Here is a 21,962-nt window from a genome sequence, read left to right on the forward strand (position 1 = left end):
GGTATACTAAAGGTGCACAGTTTCAATAATTCTCGTGTAAATATTCTAGATTTGATATCTAAAGAATCTCTAAATTCACTAACTTCTCGAGCCATCTTCTCTCAAACCATTTTGATACCACCTCAGAGTCCATAAATAAGTCTATCATTGTCTAATGCTTCTTGACATCACTATCCTCGCCGGAGTTGGACCCATAGTTCTGACTATCAACTTCCTGGATGGGGCTCTCAAGAGAAGGAGCAGCATGAGAACCGAAGTCCTTGAGAACCAACCACGCGGGGAAGATAGAAAGACCCCAAAGTGCGAAGTTGAAGTAAACTCCACCAACCTCGGCGAACAGAGGCAAGGAGGTAATGCCGTAGCTGAGAGCTTGCCAGGCGGACTCCGTGCCTCGGAGAAGGGCAGAGAAACGAATGATTTCGTCTTGAGTGTTGGCAAGATGATGGATAACGAAGTAGCTAGAGAATCATTAGATCATGGACGTGTAACATGCGTTCATGGTTACTCACAGGAAGAGGTAGTTAAGCTGGAATGACAATGTAAGGAACAAGAAGATGGCGAAGGAATGGCCGAATCCCGAATCAACCCAATCGTAAGTTGGCCTTGTCTCACGGAATCGAGTAACCAAGACTGTGGCCCAGATCCAACAGGCACCTTGGAGAGTAGCAAGGAAGGCGAAAGAAGATCGGGTGCGGAAACGGAGAGAAACCTTTGTACGGTCGAGCCAAGCCTATCAAGATGTTGTCAGCGATAGATGCATAATGGGCGGTTGCAAGACTTACACCTAGAATATTACCAGCGGTAACGGCAACGATACCTCCCAAGAAAGATCCAAGAGCACGGGATCGAACAGAAAACCACACTGCATCAGTTAGTATCATTCGTGAAGCTAGACCAGGGAGTCTTACAGGCAAGATAAGTGAAGAAGACGGATTCCGCAAAGACAGCCTGTCCAATGAATAGAACGACCAGAAGGAACTTCTTGGTAAAGAATAGTCTGGCAGTCTCCTTCAGCTCGAAGCTAGGAAGCTTATCGATCTCCAACTTGACCGTGACACCATCTTTCCTCTGAACCTGATGCGGCTTGCTGAGCAGCAGAGCAACGAAGGGACCAACAGCTTGGAGAGCAATGAAGATGAGGTAAACAGTGTAAGAGACCTTTCCAGCCTCGTTGCGATCGGCATTGAGGCCGAGGTTGATGGCACCACCGAGGATCTGACCCGAGAGACGGTAGGTGAGCCAGTAACCTAGAGCTTTACCACGGTTCCAAGGCTCAGGATATGCGATGGCGATAGCAGCTTCGGCCATCCAAAAGACACCAGCTGAGATACCACAGAGAGCAGCGCCAACGAGGACGAGCCATTCTGTTCCGAAGCGGTTATTTGTGTAAAGGCCTGCTGCATAAGGCGCATATCCAAGACTAACTCGCATTAGCAGTGTTCAAGAGTACGTCCGCGTGAGTACACTTACGTTCCAAAAATTAGAGCACCCTTGATGCCAATATATCGAACCATGGTACTTGAAAAGTAACAAGACACCACCATGAGACAGAATGTCAAGGCATTGGCAGCGTTGATGAGCTTTGGCGAGGCTGCACCACCGGCACCAAGCGAGTTCATGGCTACCCAGATACCCGGGGCAGACAAGTTACACAAGCCAAGAACCGTGATGTTGAAGAATGTGGAGCGATACCACTTGACTGAGCAGTGTTAGTGAAATACGTGCATACTGGGAGTGATTCTTACCAGGAAGAAGCTGGTCCTTGGGAGGAGCAGCAACCTCACTGTCCGCATGTCGGTTTTCCACCACCGTCATCTTGTCTAAATGATCCTGTTTGAACTGAAGAAAGTTGAGACAGAAGAGAAGCTGTCAGAATCTTTAGCGAGACACGGCTGTGAAATGTTCTGTAGAAGTAGGTACAAGATCAACATTTATATTTCCCTTCCCATCATGAAACCACCGCCCAACACGATAGCACCAGCACGCAATCCAACCCTTGACCGCACCTACAGCTCAACTGCCGAAGTCCCAGCCCTTTGGGCGTCAACTCTTCTAGCGCAAAACGTACATCTGTGGCGGCATTGCGTTCACCAGAGTCTCGGTGTGTATCCGGTTCGAGACTCGAAATGTTCTCCTCGCTAGCACAGTCTCTCTTTGACCTGTCCTCGGTTACGCTCCAAGTATCAGTCTGCGTACGTGGAGGCAGGATCTGAGGTCAACTCCCCGAGAAAGATGGTCCCATTAACGAAGCTAATGCAAGGATGTTTAGCGGCTCCGATGCCTTAGTGCAGTCGTGATAGATTAGACGGGCTCTCCACGTGGAGGTGCGGGCGAGTCGCGCGATTACGTGCGTGGGACCATGTCATGACGAGATCTTGCCCCAAAGCTCATCTTCACTTTATTGTCAAATCTACTAGACTAACTGTCTATGGAATGCTCCACCACTTCTCGTGAATATCCCGCAAATCGATCTTATCCGGCCTCTGAAGATACGGTGTTTGGTCAGCCTCTATGTCCGTCTCTCTCTTGGTCCATCCATTGCCCAAGTAATGCGCGAAGCGGTTCTTAGAATCGCCTATGTACTTGTACTCCCAATCTTCCCATCTAGGCTCCTGTCGCACAAATGTAATATGGCCTGCGCTTCCTGGCCAGAGCCCGTGAATTCTAGCACCAGGTCTCCCTCCATTGTACCACGAACTACATTTGTCTGTAAGAACTGTCTTAGCGAAGAAAGCGTCTGAGTACTCCACAAAGTCGTCCGCTGCTTGTTTAGACGGGCTCAGAGACTTGATGCCCTGTCGCGAAACCTTGCGGAGGACCTTGGCGAAGTAAGTCAATTGCGTCTCGACGCTGTGAGGGACTGTTCCCGATGGCCCCGTTGCTTGCGGTCCATGGACGAAGAGAAGGTTGGGGAAGCCAGGTGTTCCAAGTCCAAAGTATGTGTAAGGATATCCGTATGTTCCATCAGCTTTCCATAGGTTACTGAGCTCTTGTCCATGAGCGCGAATGGGAAATGCTGGAACCATGTCGACGTTGGCGCCGGTCGCGCAAATCACAGCATCGACATCTCTCCGCTTGCCATCTTCAGTCTCGATACCCGTCTCCGTGAAGCGTTTAATTCGTGTACGGATATATTCCACGTTGTCTTCAGTAATCGCCTCAAGGTAGCCTGGCCCCGGTGTCAGACGTCGGCAATTCGGCGAAAAGTCTGGGACGATATGCTCGAGAAGTTCTGGCTTCTTCACAAGGCGCTTTTCCATGATGTCAATGAAAGCTTCACGGAGCTTCTGGTTAGACTCGCTGTTACGGAAGAACGAGTCAAATCTGGTCCAGTATAAACTCTCGAGATCCTTTCGGAAGGCCAAGTATTCGTCGGGGTCCTCTGCCCATTTCTTCTTCTCTTCTTCTGTATATGGCTGGGCCTCAATCTTTCGCTCTTCACCAGCCCAGGATGCAGCAATCCATGTCTTGTTACGAGCATAATGATCAAGTCGCTTGACAATTGGTTGGAGGTTTGCTGTAACCTGGATACCGCTCGCTCCGTTGCCAATAACAGCGACCGTCTTGTCCTTGGGATCAAAATCCGTGCTCCAATTGGAGGCATGCCGAAGATGTCCTTTATACTCCGATATTCCAGGATAATCGGGCAATTTCCAATCATTGAATCGTCCGATACTGGTCAAGATGAACTCGTTCTTCTCGACCGTCTCTTCGCCCGTCTTCACGTTCCGTAGCTTTGTGATCCATACGCCCTCTTCATCATCCCAGGTTGTCCCCTCGACTCTGGTATTGAGCTTGACATATTTGTAGACGTCAAACTTTCGCGCGACCGATTGCCAATATTCGCGGATCTCGTGGCCGGGTGCATACTTGTCCGACCAGTCTGTCTTGGGCGCGAATGTACTTTGGTAGACGTGCGATGCAATATCGCATCTTACACCGGGGTAAACGTTCTCAAACCATGTTCCGGCCTACGAATACTTTAGTTATATCAATCATCAAGAAACCTGCTGATTTCACGTACCACATCGGCGTTCTTCTCGTAAATGGTAAGCTTGATGCCAGGGACCTTGGCTGGTAGTAGAATGCCTGCTGTGATACCGGCCAGGCCAGCACCAATGACCCCAACTCTTAGCGGGCGTGGCTCGTCAACGAATCTGTCAACCAGTTTCAGGCGAGGGTTGTGATAAGGCGATGTCTCGTCCACGTCTGGTCCATCTCGTATGGTTGTTGGTGCTCTGTCCTTGGTCTGGGTAATTGGGGTCGACTTCTCTGCCGGCGCACTCTCTACAGCAACGTGCGATAACTCTGACTCTCTTCTATTGAAGTCATTGATTGCGCCGTTAATTACTGCTGCGGTAGCCATCATCAATTGACGGGAGTATTGTGGTCGGGAATGATGGTGAAGGTTCAATTACCGATGAAGCTCTCCAGGCGACAGGACTGGGATACTCAATACCTTGAGCTACTCTTCTATCCTTATCGCATCTTCCCCATGAGCACGTTAGCTTGCTCTTCTGTTACATCATACCGTAATCTAATCATTCTGCAAGGCTATTCGCTGTCGTAATTCCCGTTCCTCTTTCACCATATTGCGTCTTTGTTAGTCTCAATCACGCTTGTGCCCCACGCTCTCACACCATCGTGGCCCTGTCGCTTCAACATGAGACCCTGAAAACTCGGTCCAATCAAGTCCAAAGTAATTAATTACCGTCGCTTCCGATATGCGGAGTGAACTTGAAGTAGTATCCGAGGTTGGAAGGTTTACTCAAGTAGGCCGTCGCCCGGCTTCGCTGTTATAGATTTGAAAGGTGCGCGAAAATGCGAGACCTGGGCTCTTCGCTCTTCTCCCCCCAAGCCATTCCTTTGGGTCACTCATAAGTGTGGAATTTAATAGTTCTTTAAAAGTGTTTGAGAAGTCCGCTGTGTCACTGCATTCCTTTAGTAGACACATCATCGCATCTCATCCATCTTCAAGCTCAAGAGATCACTTATCTCATATCCTATCTTGTAATTCAGCCCCCGCGGTCTTATTTATCGAGTACAAATTGTTCCCCAGTCCACCCATAAGTTCGGTAAAGTCTTCGTCCATGGCGTCTAGCAATGAAAAAGGGTACTTTATTATGTGGGTGAGGCTCATGAAAATGAATACTTCCGTCAGCTTCGAGAGTATATGGCGAGAATTGCCAAACAGACCCGTACAGCTTCTCGGCAGCAAGCCCAACTGAAGTCAATGCATGCAAAAAGTCGTTCCATGGAACTTCGCCTGGCGTAGAAGTGACATCTGGATCGTAAAAGAGAATGCGGAATGTCCTGAGTGCTCGTCGGTCGACCTTGAATACCGGCTTTAGATCCTCAAGTACGACCTCGGCCATCGCTTCAGTTGGAGCTTCATCGGCCTCAGTTGCTTCGGTCGTGGTTCCTCTTGTCTTGAGTTTCGCTTTGGTTGGTTTCACGGAAAGACGACCTGACGCCTTTGTGTCTCGTTCGTCATTGGACAAACCGAAGAAAAACGTCGACAGAGGTTGCTCAATGTTGAGGACTTTCTTCTTCTCTTTCGTGGGCTCGACCCATTCAGGTGTCCGCTGCAAAACACGGGGACTTTTGAGGAGTTCCATAAGGATGCTGTCGTTCATACTCTTTGTCCGCTCGTAGAGATATTGGTCTGCTCTGGCCCAGAAAGCATCTAGATTCGACTCTGCTCGCCGCATCATCTCAACGTTCTCCTTATTCCTGCGTCGGTGTTCCGGATATGTAAACTTCCCCAGATTATTTTCGAAAAAAGGGAGAAGATCGGGTGCCGGACTACTTTCGAAAGCTTCGTGAATTTGCCTCAAAATGTCAAGCCTGGCTTTGATAATGTTCACCGAACAATCCGTAGCTTCCTCGCCGAGCTTACCAGCGAAACCTTGACTCCATGGCCTGAACCGCTCCAGCGCATGTAAAGTTTGGATGATTATAGCTAAGTCACCCATCATTGCAAGGGCAGTTGGTGACAGCAAGTCGCGAATTGTCTTATCCCTTTCCGCCAGCAGTTCCAGATCATTCATGACCATATTCATTGCAAAGATATCAGCAACCACGTCATGTGTGTCATGAAACATTCCTTTCGCATAAAATAGATGCGAAACCACCCACTTGAGCAAGAATTGCTCGTTATATGTCAGAGGCCTATCCCTGTTCTCGGCACGAGAGCGCCAAAGGTTAAAAGCGGTTCGGAAAGGGGGGGAACGCTTGACCAAGAACAAAAGCTTACTCAGAAATATATTATCTCTTAGAGTAAGGACAAAAGAAAGGAAATGTCGAATCTGGTTATTGTATTCATCGGGCAGTTTCTTGATAGGGGACACGACACTCGCATACCTCTCTTGTAGTTCACACAAGCGTTTGGTAATTCGATGAGCTTCAGTGAAAAACTCAAGCATTGTGTATGCATCAGCCAAAACCTGACCAATGGCTGCTCCCCATTTGTTTTTATGTTCTCTCGTCTCGCCAACCAGTATCACATGATCGTACATGTCACTGATTTGTTCGGCAAAGTAATTGGGATCCTCGCGCATTGCCCATATGTGATCCTCTGCAGCGGCGGCCTTAGCCGCAAATAGCTTTTCAAGATTGGCAAACTTGAGCCGCGTCGGCACACGGTAAGGTGCTTCAAAGGTAATCTCGAGAAGGGAGGTCTGCAATCCTTCAGTCTGCGTATTCGAAGGAAGCTCGGGCTCGGCCTGAACAGGATACACATCACCAAATAAGTTGTGTGGCTCGATTTCGTGTAGGATTCGATAGCAACACTTGACAAGGAAGTCCATCAAGCGCTCTTGTATCTCTAGAATCACCATGCCCGCGGCGGCAGAGTACTGCAACAGCGGCCACTCCTTGCCATAGATGGTAGACGTAGGCCAGTCATAGTCTTTATTTGACAAATGAAGCCAAACTCCTGGTTTAGCTTCTGGGTATTTCCTCACAATCCCATAATCGTCTTCGGGAACGCCCCGGAGGAGTATACTCATGTGTTCTGTAGGGTACGGCCTTTCCACCATCATACCGGTCAATCTTGCCTTGTGGGCGTATTGTGGGCGTATTGTGCATCATTATCGAGGAACAAGGGAGGCGGGTGACGACCTCTAGAATTGAGAAGCAAGAGGAACGGCGTGGGCTTGCCAAGAGACTCCTTGTTGATATAGGGCCACAAGATGGAACTATGATGCTTGGCTTTAGAATCAGGGTCCGTGTCTACCTGTCGCCAAGTGTCATAGAAAGGCCGATGGGTCGGTGGCATGTCTGGCCATGCAGTGAGAAGGACCTCAAGCCGTTGCTTTCTATTTTTCTTAAGCCATCGCTTCTGTATGGTTTCTTCATGTCGCTCCAGAATTCTTCGAAGAAGTTCATATTTCTGATAGTTTTCCTCTTCTCTTTGACTCAATTTCAACCTCGTCTGCTGGTTTGTTCTTCAGTAGGAAAGGGTAAGAATCCAGCCCTTCTTGTCCACTATCACTTCCGATGACATCAGGGGAGGAGGTTTCATCATGAGGCATTTTTTTTCTTCAAATTGTAACACTTGTATGAGACTCTTCAATTCGGTTGTATTGTCGGTTACTCAATGTGATGTTGATGTTTTGAGACAGGTCCTCCCTTCAATCACGTGTCCAGAACTAGTCCAATTACGATTCGGAGTGAACGGTCGAACAATATTCCGTCCAGTGATTGTCTTCTTCTAGCTTATTGGTTGGACTTTTAATCTCTCCATAGTACACATCCAATTCGAAACCTGAGTTGCATGCCCACTCGAATCTACCATTCTGTTTGAGACCGTTAGTCTTGAGCGTATGAAAGCTCATTTTCCCCCGCAGTGGCTTAGCCTTACTGTATACGCGATAATTTGTCAGATCATTTTTGGGACGGTAAAATGTTTAACGCGATACTAATTAAATCCGTCGCTCCAATGGCCTCAATTAGCATTCCCCATACCCCGCCTTTGTCACATCAAAGGGTCTGGGGTAAACATTTTGGCGATAATAATGAGTCACAAGAGCCGATATCGAGGTATAAATTGCGTAGAAGACTACGGTATTTGTGATCATCAGAGAGTACAGCTCACTTCAATTCAAAATGTCTTCTGAGCCCATCACATTTGCCATCATCGGCGTTGGCCTAATTGGGCCCCGTCACGCCCAGACTGTGATCAAGAACAGACAAGCAAAGCTGGTAGCTATTGTCGACCTCATGCCAAATGGCGAACAACTAGCTCAAGAGCTTGGAGCTGCCTACTTCAAATCTGTGGCCGATATGTTACAATCGTCCAATAAACCTCAAGCAGCCATTATCTGCACGCCCAATCACACGCACGTCCCTCTAGCCTGCGAGTTATCCTCAGCTGGTATTCATGTTCTTATTGAAAAACCTTTCTGTACAGATATTCAGAGTGGAAAGGATCTGGTTGATCACCTTGATAAATTAGACGTCAAAGCTTTGGTCGCACATCATCGACGATTCAATCCCTATATGATGACTGCAAAAGAAACTGTTGGTTCTGGTTCTCTTGGAAAGGTCATTGCAGTGAATGGAATTTGGGCGACTTATAAACCAATGGAATACTTTGACCCTCCACGGGAATGGCGAAGAGAGAATACGGGCGGTGTTGTTCTCATCAATCTTGTCCATGAGATTGATCTGCTGCACTATCTCTTTGGTCCCATTACACGGGTTCATGCAGAAAAGACGATATCACAACGTGGGTTCGAGGCTGAAGAGGGTGCAGTTCTCACACTTCGGTTCAAGTCTGGTGCTGTCGGGAGCTTCCTGTTCTCAGACAATGTTCCGTCACCGCATAACTTTGAGTCAGGTACTGGAGAGAACCCTCTGATTCCTAAGGCTGGAAAGGACTTTTATCGTATCTTTGGCACCGACGCATCGTTGAGTGTGCCAGATATGACTCTATCTTCCTATGCTGAAGGCCAAAAGTCATGGCACCAAGAGCTTGTTCATAAGAACGTCCCGGTCCCAGATGGCGTGCCTTTCGAGTTACAGTTAGATCACTTCATCAAGGTTATTCGTGGTGATGCGACTCCGAGTTGCACACCAAGAGATGGCCTAGCTGCACTTGTTGTCTGCCAGGCTGTGAAAGAGGCATTAAAGGAGGATAAGACAGTGGATATTGACACTTCTGATTTTGGACTCTAATTTGGCGGTGCTTCATACTCTTCAAGATTTCTTAGAATTCAAAAAAGACGGATTATCGGGTATATCAAAATAGTAATAGCATATCGAGGCAACGTTTTCATTTCCAGTGGCGAGATCCATTGTACATCGTCTCTCAACATGTACACCAGCAGGGCGTTACGAAACCATCTTATACCGTTTCCTGAATGTTCTCTCAGTCATCAAAAAGAAGACCCAGTAGCCACTGGCAAAAACAGGGCCTGACCGGGGATTGAACCCGGGACCTCTCGCAAACTATAGCTCTTTGTAACCAGAACTGAGATGTCACTCCCGAAGCAAGAATCATACCGCTAGACCATCAGGCCACATACAAGATCCTGGGGGTATCATTGCGGCCAGAACCGGGTGCCTATAGACATGTCGACTCCAGGACAGCTCTTCCTGCAGATGTACGAAATTCGCAGACCACTGTTCCGTAAAATAAGCAACTTAAACCAAGTTATTCTTGAGCGTTACGTTATAGGTCGGATGCCAGTCTATTTGCTATCTATTTTCCGTAGAAAGTGGTGAATATCCGCGATTCGTCCATGAGAGGCTAGCAGACGGCACGGCTCGCAGGATATACCGCACTAGCCTGTGATTGATGAGAATCTATGAAAGCATTGAGTTGCGGCTCGGGATTCGGCTGTAGCCATTGTAGCATGATGCTGGTCACATCTAGGGAATGGCTTCGAAAGGTCGAGTCCCTCCTGGTATCGAAGGATGTCAAGGCAAGCTGAGGATCATGGTCTTTTGAGAGTTCATATCGTTTGGCTCTTCTGGAGAAACAATCGACTTTATATAAGGCCTCGTTCTATCGTGGAGCTAATCTAATTTGTTAGGGATCTGAACTATGCTTGACCTGACTATGACATGAAAGCAATGCAAAAGTTGATTGTTTCTGACCCTTAGTGCCTTAATCCCTTTTCTTGCCGATTCTTGGGAGACATAGCCAAAGACCCAGCAACGCAGTCAAGAAAGCCAGAATAATTGGCTAAAGAGTCTTGACGCCCTTGGCCTGAGCAATAGCACCCACAGCAAAAGGTAGAATCGCGGCACCACTGCCACCGAAAGCAGCTGCGAAACCAATTGTACTAACATGCAAGTGCTTAGGCAACATCTTTGTGGTAGCAACGACGACTGCAGGGAACAATGGACCAAGAAAGAATCCTTGGAGCGCTACTGTTACGGCCGAGACATAAAAGCTCGGAACCAACCAGAAGATTAGCTGCAATGCCATAGCGGCAGGCAGATACAGAGATACTGTTGGATAGACCTGTTGCCTCCTCTATTTGCTATTTGCTATGTTTGTTAGTTATGTTTGTATGTTTCCTTAGATGCAGTTTACCTATAGAGCAAACCTAAGGAACCTTCTAGAAGTCTAGCTAGGCTATATAAGCCCTAGCCTTCTGATCTAGATAGATAGATGAATTAAGTTGCTTCTTACATCTTAACAGATACTGCAACTTTGACATCAAGTAGGGGAGTCACGAATCCCAGAATAGCACGGCCAACGGCGAGACCTAACCAGAAGCCCATGGAGGTCATACCTGCTGGATAGTTCTCAGCCTTTCGCACGCGAATCATAAACTGGACGATCCAGCCAACGACAGAAACTTCAACACCAACGTAGCAGAGGAGGAATGCGGCACAAAGCCAAGTCATACGAGCGAAAGGAAGCTTGAACAAGGCTTCCTTCATGCCCTGGTTGTCCTCGTTACTGGCATCCATGGTTTGACGGTAGACTTCGGGGCCATTGGACCAGAATGCCCAGGTGCAAGCAATAAATTCGATAGTGGCCAGCCCGATCTGAGTATAACGGTCAATAGTGTACTTTCCATAAGCATACAGCACGTGCGACTCACCATCACATAGTAAAATGTATACCAAGGCAAGTCAGCCTTTGCGATCATGTTAGTTGCAATGAGAGGACTGATGACTCCTCCAGCGCCGTAAAAGGCATGAAGGAAGCCAAGAGTCTCATTGGCCCTATCGAGATTGCCAATCCAGGCATTCCACGCTGCATCACTGATTCCGTTTCCGAAACCAGCGAGACAGTACACAAGGACCAAGACGGGGTATGGAGGATGAACGGCGATTATGATGTAGGCGAAAATATGGCAAATTCCGCAAGTGATGCCAATTCCTCGCTGTCCAATACGTCGATGCAGTGTATTGTTCAGTACTGCTGCTAAGATATAACCGACAAAGGGTGAGAGGAAAACAAGAGATACTATGATGTAGCTCAAGTTGTAATATTCTTCTAGCTGCGAACTGTTAGCAACTCAGCCCTCGGAGGAGCCGGTTTACGTACGTATGGGATCAAGGCCTGTCATTTTAATGTCAGAAATGGTATCAAACAGGTGATTTCGCAGAATCATACGCCGTATGCAGCATCGTTAGCCCCGGAGGTCAAAAGACTCCAAAACGCCGCTCCGGTCCTGACAACATTCTGGCGGGGATATTTCCAGCTCTCAGCAACCTCGGCGGAAGTATTCTGTGCCGCCACGCTCTCAACACCGCCGTCTGAGTAATCTTGACCGTAGCGAGAGCCTAGCCTCTGGGTCTCGTTAAAAATACCGGATCCTTCACGGACCGCAGCGGCAGGGGGCTCGTTGATTGCGCGAGACGTCAGCTCGTAGGAGCCAATTGTGGCTGTAGAAGAGGCAGCCATAGTGGAGATGTGCTGACAGGAACGGAGGTTTAGGTTAAATTTAAACGCCGCCTATAAAGGAAATGAGAAAACAGGAGGAGGATTCTCAGCGACATGATGAGATTTATTTCTTTCTTTTAAACTTGGTTGTTGACGACATCATGTGGATCTTGAATACGGGATAATTGTTCAGCATTTGACGATGGGTTGACAGTATAACCAGATCAGGAATGGATTCACAGGATGCTGGACGGTTCGTCGGACCGTAGAGGAAGAGCTTCGGGTAACAAATTAGGGGCTAGCATTTTAAGTTAGGTAACTTATGCTTATTCCTCTTACGATTGTGAATCATGGCTTCGTGTGCTCTACCCCAAGAAGTGACGGTAACGGTAACAGTAACAGTAAGCAGAGCACATACGTAACGTATAGCAAAATCCTTTATCCCGTCTCACATGCAGAAACAGCATCAGGCAATATGCAACAGATCAGCGTTGGATCGCATCGGCATCGGCCTTCGCCAAGACACCCACGAGCGGGTTCAACGCGTGGTAATCTGAGGTGGGCTCCAATGTAAATTGGGTATGTACCACCTCTTGCCTGGGGCTCTCCCCTGGGGGCAAGAAAACATCAGACCTTCATATCGGGTGTCAAAATAAACTTAGTAAATATCATCCTAAGATTAGGCTAAAGTCACCTAAATCTTTTTGTCATTCAAGACTGAGGTACTGAGTTTTCTTTCCTCCCCTAGGCTCTCTCTATAATCACAGTGGCAGTGGCGGAGGCAGGGGGGCTTAGTAGCAGTCAGCAAGCGCAAGCTTCTTCCAAAGTCCAGACCACGTTGGCGTGAGACCATTGGACTCTGTGGCTTTTTGCTCTCCCTCAGCTGCTCTCCCAGGAAGCCAATCAACGAAATACCAGCCCTACCAGGAACCCAGCCATGTCACCCCCCGACGGAACAAAAGAGCTCAGCCCTGAACGGTGACATTGCAGAGATGGGTTTAGTGCTGAATCCAACAAGGCTGGGAATGGGTGGGAAATGCCGTGGTCTCTTCTTTTAACCCTTCAGGGTCTTTTTTTCTTCTTCTCATCCTCCTCCCAGATACTATACTAATCGATCACCTGCGAATAAAACTCTCAACTCGTTGCCAAGCAAAGGCCGACCTCCCTCCCACTTTTAAGCTCAGGGCACTGCGGGGAACTGACCGGGCCGCTAGGGCCTCTCCAAAGCATAACTCAATTTACCTACAGCTCCAGCTGCAGTTGAGTTCTAGCTCCTACTCCCGTCACCATGGAGCTGAGGGATTACCCTGATCACGATCCCTCTTCACAACACGCGCGATCGAACTGGGAGCCCACGAGTCCTTCTATCGCTAGGAAGCCTATCGGGTCCGTGAAGAATACCTCGCCGTACACCTCTCCCGACTACTCGACCTCGTCCTTTGCCCAGCGCGCAACTTATCAACCATATCTACAACGGCAGACCACGACCGATACGGCCTATTATGGCGCCTCCATGCCACTGGGAATATGGGAGCCAGCATATCCTCACACGCCTGGTACTGGTCGACCTCAAAATTACAGGGAGGACAGCAACGCTTCGCTCTTGATGGCTAGCGAGCTGCCGAAGAACAGTCCTCCCGATGTGCCTCAAGGTCCTCCTGGTATGCCTGGTCCTCCTGGTGTCCCTCCGAGTGGCCCTCCTCGAAACAGATTAATAAACTGGTGGATACATGAATGGAAACCATCATGGAGTATGTACGTCCTCGTCTTCTCCGGGATCGCATTCGCCGTGGGCCACCATTTCTACTACCGGGGACTGCATGGACAACTTGCCACCGACCAGCAGGGCAAGTTTCGATACGGCGCTCTGTTAGCATTCCTTTCCAAGGCCTGCTTTCTCAATGCCGTGGTGCTCGCTTTCCGACAGCGCGTCTTGATGATGATCCGTCGCAAGATGCTTACGCTCTCCACTCTTGACTCCCTTTTCGCGGCCTCCGAGGATCTGACAGCCCTTCTCAATTGGGAAGCTTGGGTAAATGCCAAGTTCGCAATGGCACTCACAATATTCATCTGGACGTCGCCTCTAATTGTCATTTTTACATCTTACACTCTTACTGTCGTACCGCAACGGAAGGAAGAAATAACACGCTGTCAAAATGTTCGTACTCTCAACTTCACACACGAGGAAACTGTGTACTGGAGAAACCCTGTCAGAGTTGATGGCTATTTTGAGTCATCCGTCTCCTTATGGAATTCCACTGCCCCGGCGGGTGAAACACCAGATAAGAACAAGCCTGAGGAGTTTGACTACTTCACGGCATCGAGTCGTCAATTTGACACCATCGCTTTAAAAACAGCATACACGCAGCAGGCCATTATGCGCCCGAAAGCGCCTGCGGACATTTGCGGCAAGGGTTGGAATTGCTCTTATACCATTGAGTTCGTTGGTCCAGGATACAAATGTACGAATTTAGCCTCGGGAGTGAAAGCCAAAGTGAAGAAGCTAGGTGACGCAGAGTGCCCCTTTGACACATCAGTCCTCGCTCCCATGGGAAACCTCACATACTATGCAATGCTGGACCGAGGAGATTACGAGAACCCCCAGATGGTCGCAGAAGCTGGTGGAAGACCCAAGGCGAAACCGCCCTACCCGAGGAACTTTGCTGCCTTCCGGACAGAGCCCATCCTTTGGTTCGGTTACGCTGATGTTGAGGACAGAACCAAGCCGCAACCCGACAAGCCTCAGGAAGGCGACTGGTTCAAAGCCTACACCCCCACCATTTTCGGCTGTGAGCACTACCAGACCAAGTACAAGGTTCAGTTCAACCACAGTGGCGGGGTTCAGTATCACGATGTCAAGGAGCGCAAGTTCCTCAAAAAGGTCATAGATACGACCTTCATACCGGATAAGAAGGACCCCGACAAGAGGCTGAAGGACCGGACAGTGGCGACGCCCGAGGATAACTATGTGTTCCCCAATGACACCAAGAATTATCGCTTGACAGCCGCTTACCATGCCGTGGGAAGTCAATTGCGGGCCATTTTGAATGGTACCACTACAATGCCCAACTTCAATGTCAACAGCGAGATTCTCCAGACGAGATTGCTTGATCGTCTCAATTACCTACCAGTTGCAAACTTCCCTCTCGAGGTGCAAAAGTTCTATGAGGAAATCCTGGTATCATTCCTGTCCGATCCGCAAATGTCAGCGGTATCTTGGGCAGCTGACCCGTCGAAATACTCAGGGCGATTCGATAGTGGTCCAGACTTGGATTACCCCTGCGTCAGATGGCAGAACAGAAACTGCTTCTTCTATAATTATGCGCAATTATGGGCAGTGTACGCGTTATCCATGGGAATCACCATTCTTGCGGTGGCGTCTGGCGTGAACGCCATGGAAGAGGATGCCATGATGCGAAGCCTGAGCTTCTCTGCCATTCTTGCAGCCACAAGAGCTTCCAGTCTTGACAAACTTCGGTGGGAGAGGGAAGCTGACGTCAAGAGTAGCAAGATTGGGTTCGGAATTGTGTCTGATCGGACTGGCGAGAGGACTTACTCTTTTGGCGTTGAGGGTGACGTGAGTCAGGAAAAGGCTATGGCCACAGGGCGCTCACCGGGTCTTTCGGTGATGAATTGGGGAGACAGGGCGGCGCGCAGAATGAGTTATGCGATGGTGAACAGGAGGGACAGACAGGAAAATTAGGTGTTTCATTTTTGGATGGGTTCTGATATAGGCTGGTGCATTGTTAGCGTATGGCATTGAAGCAAAGCACATTTGGACATGAGCGCATAGCATTGGATATTTAGTGTCGCAAAACAACTTTTTAATTTACGAAGATATGACCTTCATATTTACATTATCAATTGAGTTTGCATTTATGTAAAGCTTGTATGAGCTTCCGCCGAGATGCCCGAAGAAGTTGTCCGACTCCCCTTTCAATGTTTTGATGAGGCCCATCTACCAGCACGTTCAGTGAGGTCATGGTCACAATGATGTTTTTAATCAACATGTCCCACCACGCCAAAAACTAAGTATATAGTGATCTTAATATCAAAACGTGGAGAGATCACACAGCACACAAATCCACCTTGATTTCCTCAATTTACAGTGTCTATTGATCATTGTTCTGGCGCACCTGTAATGATCCATGTCAATTACGGTGATACTGGTGCCACACCGCTAAGAATAGGGAGGCCAAGCAATCTCAGTGGAGTACTTTAGAGCTCAGCTGTAGTGTACTGTACCTCCAGCTCCAGCTCCAGCTCCAGCTGCCACTTCAGCTTGCGTGTCCCAACCTTGTCCTCCGCTTCACACGCTCGCACCCAAGATGTCCATCCACGCAGCAGCTGACCTCTCGGACGCTGCGTTAGGCGGTCCAATTCGTATCAAGGACGAGTACTTCATCGATAACTACAACCGCGTCCTCTCCCTCCGCGGTCTCAATATCTCGGGTGCTTCTAAACTACCCACTGAGCCGAACGGCCTGTCTCACCTGGATCATGGCTTCTATGAGAACCATCGCATCGTCACTTTTGTGGGGAGACCTTTTCCATTGGAAGATGCGCCGCTGCACTTTCGGCGTCTACAGGCTTGGGGTGTGCCTTTTGTGAGATTGCTTGTTACCTGGGAGTCAATTGGCCATGCTGGTCCAGACCCTGAGGACCTGGATACAGAGTATATCGACTACCTGCGCCAATTGATCGAGCTCATGCCGGAGTACGGTATCAAGTGCTTTGTTTGTGCGCACCAAGACGTTTGGAGTCGCTACAGTGGTGGAAGCGGTGCGCCTGGCTGGACGTTTGAGGTTGTAGGTCTCGATATCGAGGCCTTCACCGACACAGGCGCTGCATATGTCCACAGTCAAGATGAGAAGAAGCGCGCGAATGCACCACCAAATCCAAAAGAGCCGGGTGGTCCATTCTTGTGGCCTTCAGGTTACCAGAAGCTCGCTGCGTCGACAATGGCTACTCTCTTTTGGGCTGGTGATGCTTTAGCTCCCAACCTCAAATGTCGTCGCAAAAAGGACGCTGGCGATGAAGTATCAGCACAACAATTGCTTCAAGATGCCTGCGTCGAAGCCTTCGGTCGCCTCGCAGATGAAGTCAGTCATCTCGAAGCATGCATTGGCTTTGAACCTATGAACGAACCCCATCGCGGCCTCGTCAACCTTCATCATTTCCACTTCTGGAACTACGACACCGACTTACACATCGGCCACTGCCCATCCCTCGCACAATCTCTCGCCCTTGGAAGTGGCTATGCCCAAGATGTCGATTACTACGTCAAATCATGGCCATGGCCAACTCGTGTATCCCACAAGTCTCGTATTGACCCCAAAGGTCGCTCTGCATGGCTGTCCCGCAATGACCAACCTATCGGCCACGGTCGGGGAATGGGCGAATGCCTGTGGCGCGCCCATGGCGTCTGGGAGTGGGACGAAAAGAAGAAAACAGCTCGCATTCGCGACGATGATTATTTTGAGGTTGATCATCGACCCGGTCGTGAGGGAAAGCCTATTGAGTGGTACAATGACTGCTATGCGCCTTTTCTGCAGAAGTTTACGGAGCGTGTGTCGCGCAAGAAGGCGAAGCAGTTTAGCTTCATTGAACCGATCCCCAATGAATTCATCCCGCCTTGGCCAACGCAGGATCCTGATAACAAGAAATGGCTTCAGCAGAAGTATGCCGAGAAGGAAGTGATCAAGGTTCCACGCCCAAACAACTTTGTGTATGCGCCTCATTTCTACGATCTCAACGTCCTCTTTAACAAGACTCATTCGTGGATGAGCGTCAACGTGCAAGGTCTCACACGAGGCATGTTTGTCCTCAACGCACTCTACTTTGGCGTTGCGGGACTTCGACATAACTACATAAGGCAACTTGGCAACGTCGTCAAGTACGGAAAGAAATCCCTGGGCAAAGTTCCCATGGTCATTGGTGAGATCGGCCTCTCGTACGATATCAACAAGGCAGAAGCGTTCCAAACAGGGTGCTACGACGCGCAACGCCACTTGATGAACGGCTTGATCTGCGCAATGGAATACAACAAACTGAACTACACACTGTGGAACTACAACCCAAATAACAGAGTTGCATACGGCGATGGGTGGAACAATGAGGATTTCTCTGTCATCAATGGTGACGAGGTCAGCGAGAATGGCCCCGTGCGACCTGACTACCGGAACCACCTTCACGAGCATGACGAGCTCTACAAAGGCGGTCGTATCCTCGACGTGGTCATCAGACCATATGCTGTGAAAACAGCCGGCATTCCCAAAAAGTCCAACTGGAACCATAAATCACTACGCTTCGAATATGAGTGGACCAGCACAGCGACCAAAGAACCTGTCGATGAGAAGACACATCTCACTGAGATTTTTATCCCGGGGTATCACTACGACGCACACAAACTACGTGTCCACGGAACAAACGTAGAATGGACGTATGACAAGCCTCGTCAGACGCTATACGTGCGCAGCAATTTGGCTGGGTACCACAGCATTATCGTGGCTATTGAGAATGAGGCACAGCATCTTCTTGAAAGGGGACGACGACGAAGAGAGTTGTACCCTCCTCAGTTTCCTTTCAACTTGGTTTCTCCAGGTGTGGAGGACTTGATAGAGGATGTTGACTGGTCTAAGATGTTTGCATACCTGCCAGTTGTCATCGTCCTTTTGATCGCTTTTTTCATGAGGCCTATGATCGCGTGGGTGCTTTAGAGGGTAGAGCATAGATCTTCTTGTAACCACAATGTTTTAGATTGGAATAGAGTTGATAATGGATTAGACAATATGTCTTTGCACATAGACAAGAAAAATACGGATTGATAAGAATGATGCATTCTGAACTTGGTTCGATGAGCGTCATATCCCGCAGGTGTATCAAGCAAACAGACCAAGAATCAAGGAAGGATAGGAGAAAGGCATAAAGATTAGTCACAATATCAAAAGGTTCATTGTCTTTGACTGTTATTATTCTTATATGCTAATTGTTATGAAATCGTGACGCTAATCTATCAAAAATGTACTTTTACTCTGCATCTAGAGGGCATCTTGGTGCAGTGTTGTTGACCTGAATGCCTCCTCTCTTCTTCTCCTTGCTGTCATGGAAAGGAAGGGCCCATCCCCCTTCAGTCTCGGGGGTAGAGAGCCATAGTCGAAGAAGATGTCTTCGAGGGACAGGAGGAAGGTGGTCTATAGCATATTAGTACTCTCATAACCAGCACGATTGTTGAATGGGATATCTTACCTGTGTATGCTGTTCGTGCATGGAGGAGATGTGTGTTACTAACGAATTGAATATCTCCAACCTCAAGAATCATATGCAAAGCCAACTTCTGGCAAGTCTCCTCCAGCACAGTCATAGCATGCTTTTGCTCCTCACTCAGAGCAGGAATAAGACCCTTGTCAGAGAATCTTGTAAGAGATCTCACAAAGTAAGGATCCCACTTGCAGTAAACTCGACCCTGGCCTCCGTTCTCGATGTAAAAGATGGGGTTTCGAATCCATTCCTCCTCTCCAACTGAGGTCTCGCCCTTGCGGTCAAAGTACCAGATTGGTTGCGTCAGAAGTTCAGCAACATCAGGGTTGTTCTTCTGAAGATCGTTCCAGACATTGTGGATGCTGACAATATCACTCTCACCACCCTCCTTGGCACGGTGGACGCAGAGAAGACCGACGATGTCGGAGTCATCAGCATGGAAGTACTGACGAGCTGTTGTACGATAGATACGAACGCGGTCGATTTGTGTAGCATCATCACCGACATCCTTGACGTGGCCGAGGACATGGCCGAGGCCGTTTTGGGAGACAAAGTAACCAATGTATGTACCAAGACCCATGTAGGCTACTGCGTTCTTGAGAGGACCCCATTCTCCAGCTGGGAAGCGTTTGAAAAGAATAAAGCCCTTGCCGTTGAGAAGGTCTTCTCGAAGTGTCTCGAGGACTCTACCCAAGTTTGGAAGAGGGAAGTTTGACTGAACATGTTAGTTTTGAAATTGTATTATGATACTGTCATCATACCTTGGAAATGCCGGTGAGGGGAGTGCCACTTGCAATGAAGGCATCAGCTGTATCGCTCAACTCTTGAATCTCCTCATCAGTGAAAGGGTGAGTCCATCGCTCAGGTGAGTTCTCGTAGTCCTCCTTCTTCCAAAGCGTAGGACCAGTGATCTCCTTGGGGAACTCAGAGTAAGGCTTCAATGCGTCATAAAGAGGAGGATGTTGACCCGAGGTACGGATGCCATCGGGGAAGATTGAACGAGGGGCATCTGCGTTCTTGACTTGGGGGAGAGGAGTCTGGGAAGACTCGTCGATGAGAGCACCTGGAGCCATTGTGATTGATGTAAGGACGCTATAAAGACAAGACAACGATTCCAATTTGAGTAGTGAGTCAATTGACATCAATTGCTATCCTCGGCAATCATCTTATATATACCCTTTTACCCAGGTACCATCCGTTACCGGCCCCCGCAGTGTAATGACGCCTTTGTTGGCGTATTGCGTGCTCGAGCTGCAATATCACGGAGTCGTACTCCCACCATCAACGAAACAAGCTAAGCATGTCAGCGGCGAAACTAGCCAATCAGAGCCTCGAATTGAGGATGACGTTATTTTCGAGTGCTACGAATCTGGGGTTTTTGTGAATTGAGGTGGTGCCAATTGAGTCTTGCACAGTTTCTAAGTTCAGGGGAGATGATCGCGGTGTTGATTAGCCCTTGAAATTTCCTAATGAGGATAGAGGTTGCGATTGCGCCATTGCTTGGACGGACAATTGCCGTTGAGGTAGCTTCGGGATTGTTAGTCACAATCAGATCAGTTTCATCTTCTGACAGCTCGGGTTTATTATCTGATGGGACTCACTATCTTATCTGTTTAGTGAGCTTAGTTTTTCCCAGTGGTGACTGAAACGAGCCTTCGAAAATGGCCACTATATGTTCCAGCTCTCATCTTGGGACAGCCGTCTACATAGGTACTTACTGCCCCCCTACACGCCCAACATCCTCACAGTTCTGTAACCCCATATCACCTATTATACTCCTATACGTACTCGCAGGCAGCAATGTGAAATCTCATGCGATGTCCGTCCGGAATCAGATTGCGCACACGCTGGTTTCCCTGTCCCGGAACGTCTTTCTCCCACCCGGCACCATCCATACGAACCTTAACAAAGCGCCTCCCATTTCTCTCGAATATAACATCCGGTACACTAGCCCCAGTCTCTATAGGCCTACTTCGTTTCAATCTGTAGTCAACGAGAAAGACTCGACCAAGGGGCGCAAACCACTCGGCAAACCTCCATACAGCGAAACGGGCGCTCATGCGATGTAAAGGGCGTTTAATATCAATCAGGAAAATATTTTCTGATTTTATAGCCCTATCAACTTTTCCCGTAAGGCTTGTGCCGGGTCTGATGCCCATGGTGGCGACTTCGTTCAGGAGATATGGTATCCGTACGAGATGTATAATATCTGCACCTAGGACACTGGTAAGTCTCGCTGTGAAGAGGTTATCGAAATATGATTCGAGAGGTCCTTTGGTATGCTTCTTCATGACTTCCCTGGACTCTTTGCATGCCTTCCACATGCCCTTGTCTTTTTCTCCTTTCTCATAGTCGCTTACTGTCTCACCTTTATGCTTCATGCACAAATCATACTCTCTCTCGAGGATGAAATTAAGTGTCGGCCTACTGATCGGTTCAGGGTCAGGGCCGTCTTCTAAAGGGTATACATGGACTGTGTGACAAGGCCGATCCAGAGCCAGTTCCCATATCATGAGTCGTAGCTCTGTTGGTAGCTTGGGAAAGCTGGTAAAGGTATCAAGCTGTGGTACTGGAGAAGACATGATTTAGGACTTTGGAGTTATTTCTCGATGATGGCTGGCCTTCAGAATTCTAAAAAGATCACGATTCTTATATAGTTATCTCATATTAATATCTGGACTATTATTTACGCACATATGCCATTTGTAGCCAATCATTGAGAGATCACGGCCTTCATCATGCACCTAACCTAGTCAATTTGCCTCTGTACAAAAGATTAGTGATTGAACTTGAGTCCAGTGCCGGAAAGAAATAAGAGCCGGACAGCATGTTCAGTTGTTCAACAGGTACG

At 48.5% G+C, this 21,962-nt stretch overlaps 7 protein-coding genes across 7 annotated transcripts; 3 read left to right on the top strand and 4 right to left on the bottom strand.

Moving 5' to 3' along the window:
- Window positions 1-151: 151 nt before the first annotated feature.
- On the bottom strand, window positions 152-7,010 carry FSUBG_6711 (DUF895 domain protein; the record flags this gene model as incomplete). The annotated part of the gene is made up of 10 exons (XM_036684939.1): window positions 152-458; window positions 510-730; window positions 783-862; window positions 909-1,420; window positions 1,471-1,699; window positions 1,746-1,866; window positions 2,069-2,174; window positions 2,443-3,971; window positions 4,025-4,319; window positions 5,203-7,010. 10 exons carry the CDS (start codon window positions 7,008-7,010, stop codon window positions 152-154), a joined length of 5,208 nt encoding a protein of 1,735 aa, XP_036537748.1.
- A 1,099-nt stretch (window positions 7,011-8,109) lies between these two features.
- FSUBG_6712 (quinate utilization oxidoreductase) lies at window positions 8,110-9,180 on the top strand (the record flags this gene model as incomplete). Its single annotated transcript, XM_036684940.1, has 1 exon — window positions 8,110-9,180. One exon carries the CDS (start codon window positions 8,110-8,112, stop codon window positions 9,178-9,180), a length of 1,071 nt encoding a protein of 356 aa, XP_036537749.1.
- Window positions 9,181-10,192: 1,012 nt separating this feature from the next.
- FSUBG_6713 (tetracycline resistance) lies at window positions 10,193-11,872 on the bottom strand (the record flags this gene model as incomplete). The annotated part of the gene is made up of 5 exons (XM_036684941.1): window positions 10,193-10,292; window positions 10,646-11,007; window positions 11,064-11,465; window positions 11,513-11,527; window positions 11,582-11,872. 5 exons carry the CDS (start codon window positions 11,870-11,872, stop codon window positions 10,193-10,195), a joined length of 1,170 nt encoding a protein of 389 aa, XP_036537750.1.
- A 1,267-nt stretch (window positions 11,873-13,139) lies between these two features.
- FSUBG_6714 (uncharacterized protein) lies at window positions 13,140-15,554 on the top strand (the record flags this gene model as incomplete). Its single annotated transcript, XM_036684942.1, has 1 exon — window positions 13,140-15,554. The coding sequence occupies one exon, from the start codon at window positions 13,140-13,142 to the stop codon at window positions 15,552-15,554; it is 2,415 nt and encodes an 804-aa protein (XP_036537751.1).
- A 625-nt stretch (window positions 15,555-16,179) lies between these two features.
- FSUBG_6715 (glycoside hydrolase family 5) lies at window positions 16,180-18,570 on the top strand (the record flags this gene model as incomplete). Its single annotated transcript, XM_036684943.1, has 1 exon — window positions 16,180-18,570. The coding sequence occupies one exon, from the start codon at window positions 16,180-16,182 to the stop codon at window positions 18,568-18,570; it is 2,391 nt and encodes a 796-aa protein (XP_036537752.1).
- Window positions 18,571-18,880: 310 nt separating this feature from the next.
- Window positions 18,881-20,184, bottom strand: FSUBG_6716 (taurine catabolism dioxygenase; the record flags this gene model as incomplete). Its single annotated transcript, XM_036684944.1, has 3 exons — window positions 18,881-19,044; window positions 19,100-19,826; window positions 19,873-20,184. The coding sequence occupies 3 exons, from the start codon at window positions 20,182-20,184 to the stop codon at window positions 18,881-18,883; spliced, it is 1,203 nt and encodes a 400-aa protein (XP_036537753.1).
- Window positions 20,185-20,889: 705 nt separating this feature from the next.
- On the bottom strand, window positions 20,890-21,693 carry FSUBG_6717 (uncharacterized protein; the record flags this gene model as incomplete). The annotated part of the gene is made up of 1 exon (XM_036684945.1): window positions 20,890-21,693. The coding sequence occupies one exon, from the start codon at window positions 21,691-21,693 to the stop codon at window positions 20,890-20,892; it is 804 nt and encodes a 267-aa protein (XP_036537754.1).
- Window positions 21,694-21,962: the final 269 nt, after the last annotated feature.

Source organism: Fusarium subglutinans, assembly GCF_013396075.1.
Source record: "Fusarium subglutinans strain NRRL 66333 chromosome Unknown NRRL66333_c0000074, whole genome shotgun sequence".
NCBI lineage: Eukaryota > Fungi > Ascomycota > Sordariomycetes > Hypocreales > Nectriaceae > Fusarium > Fusarium subglutinans.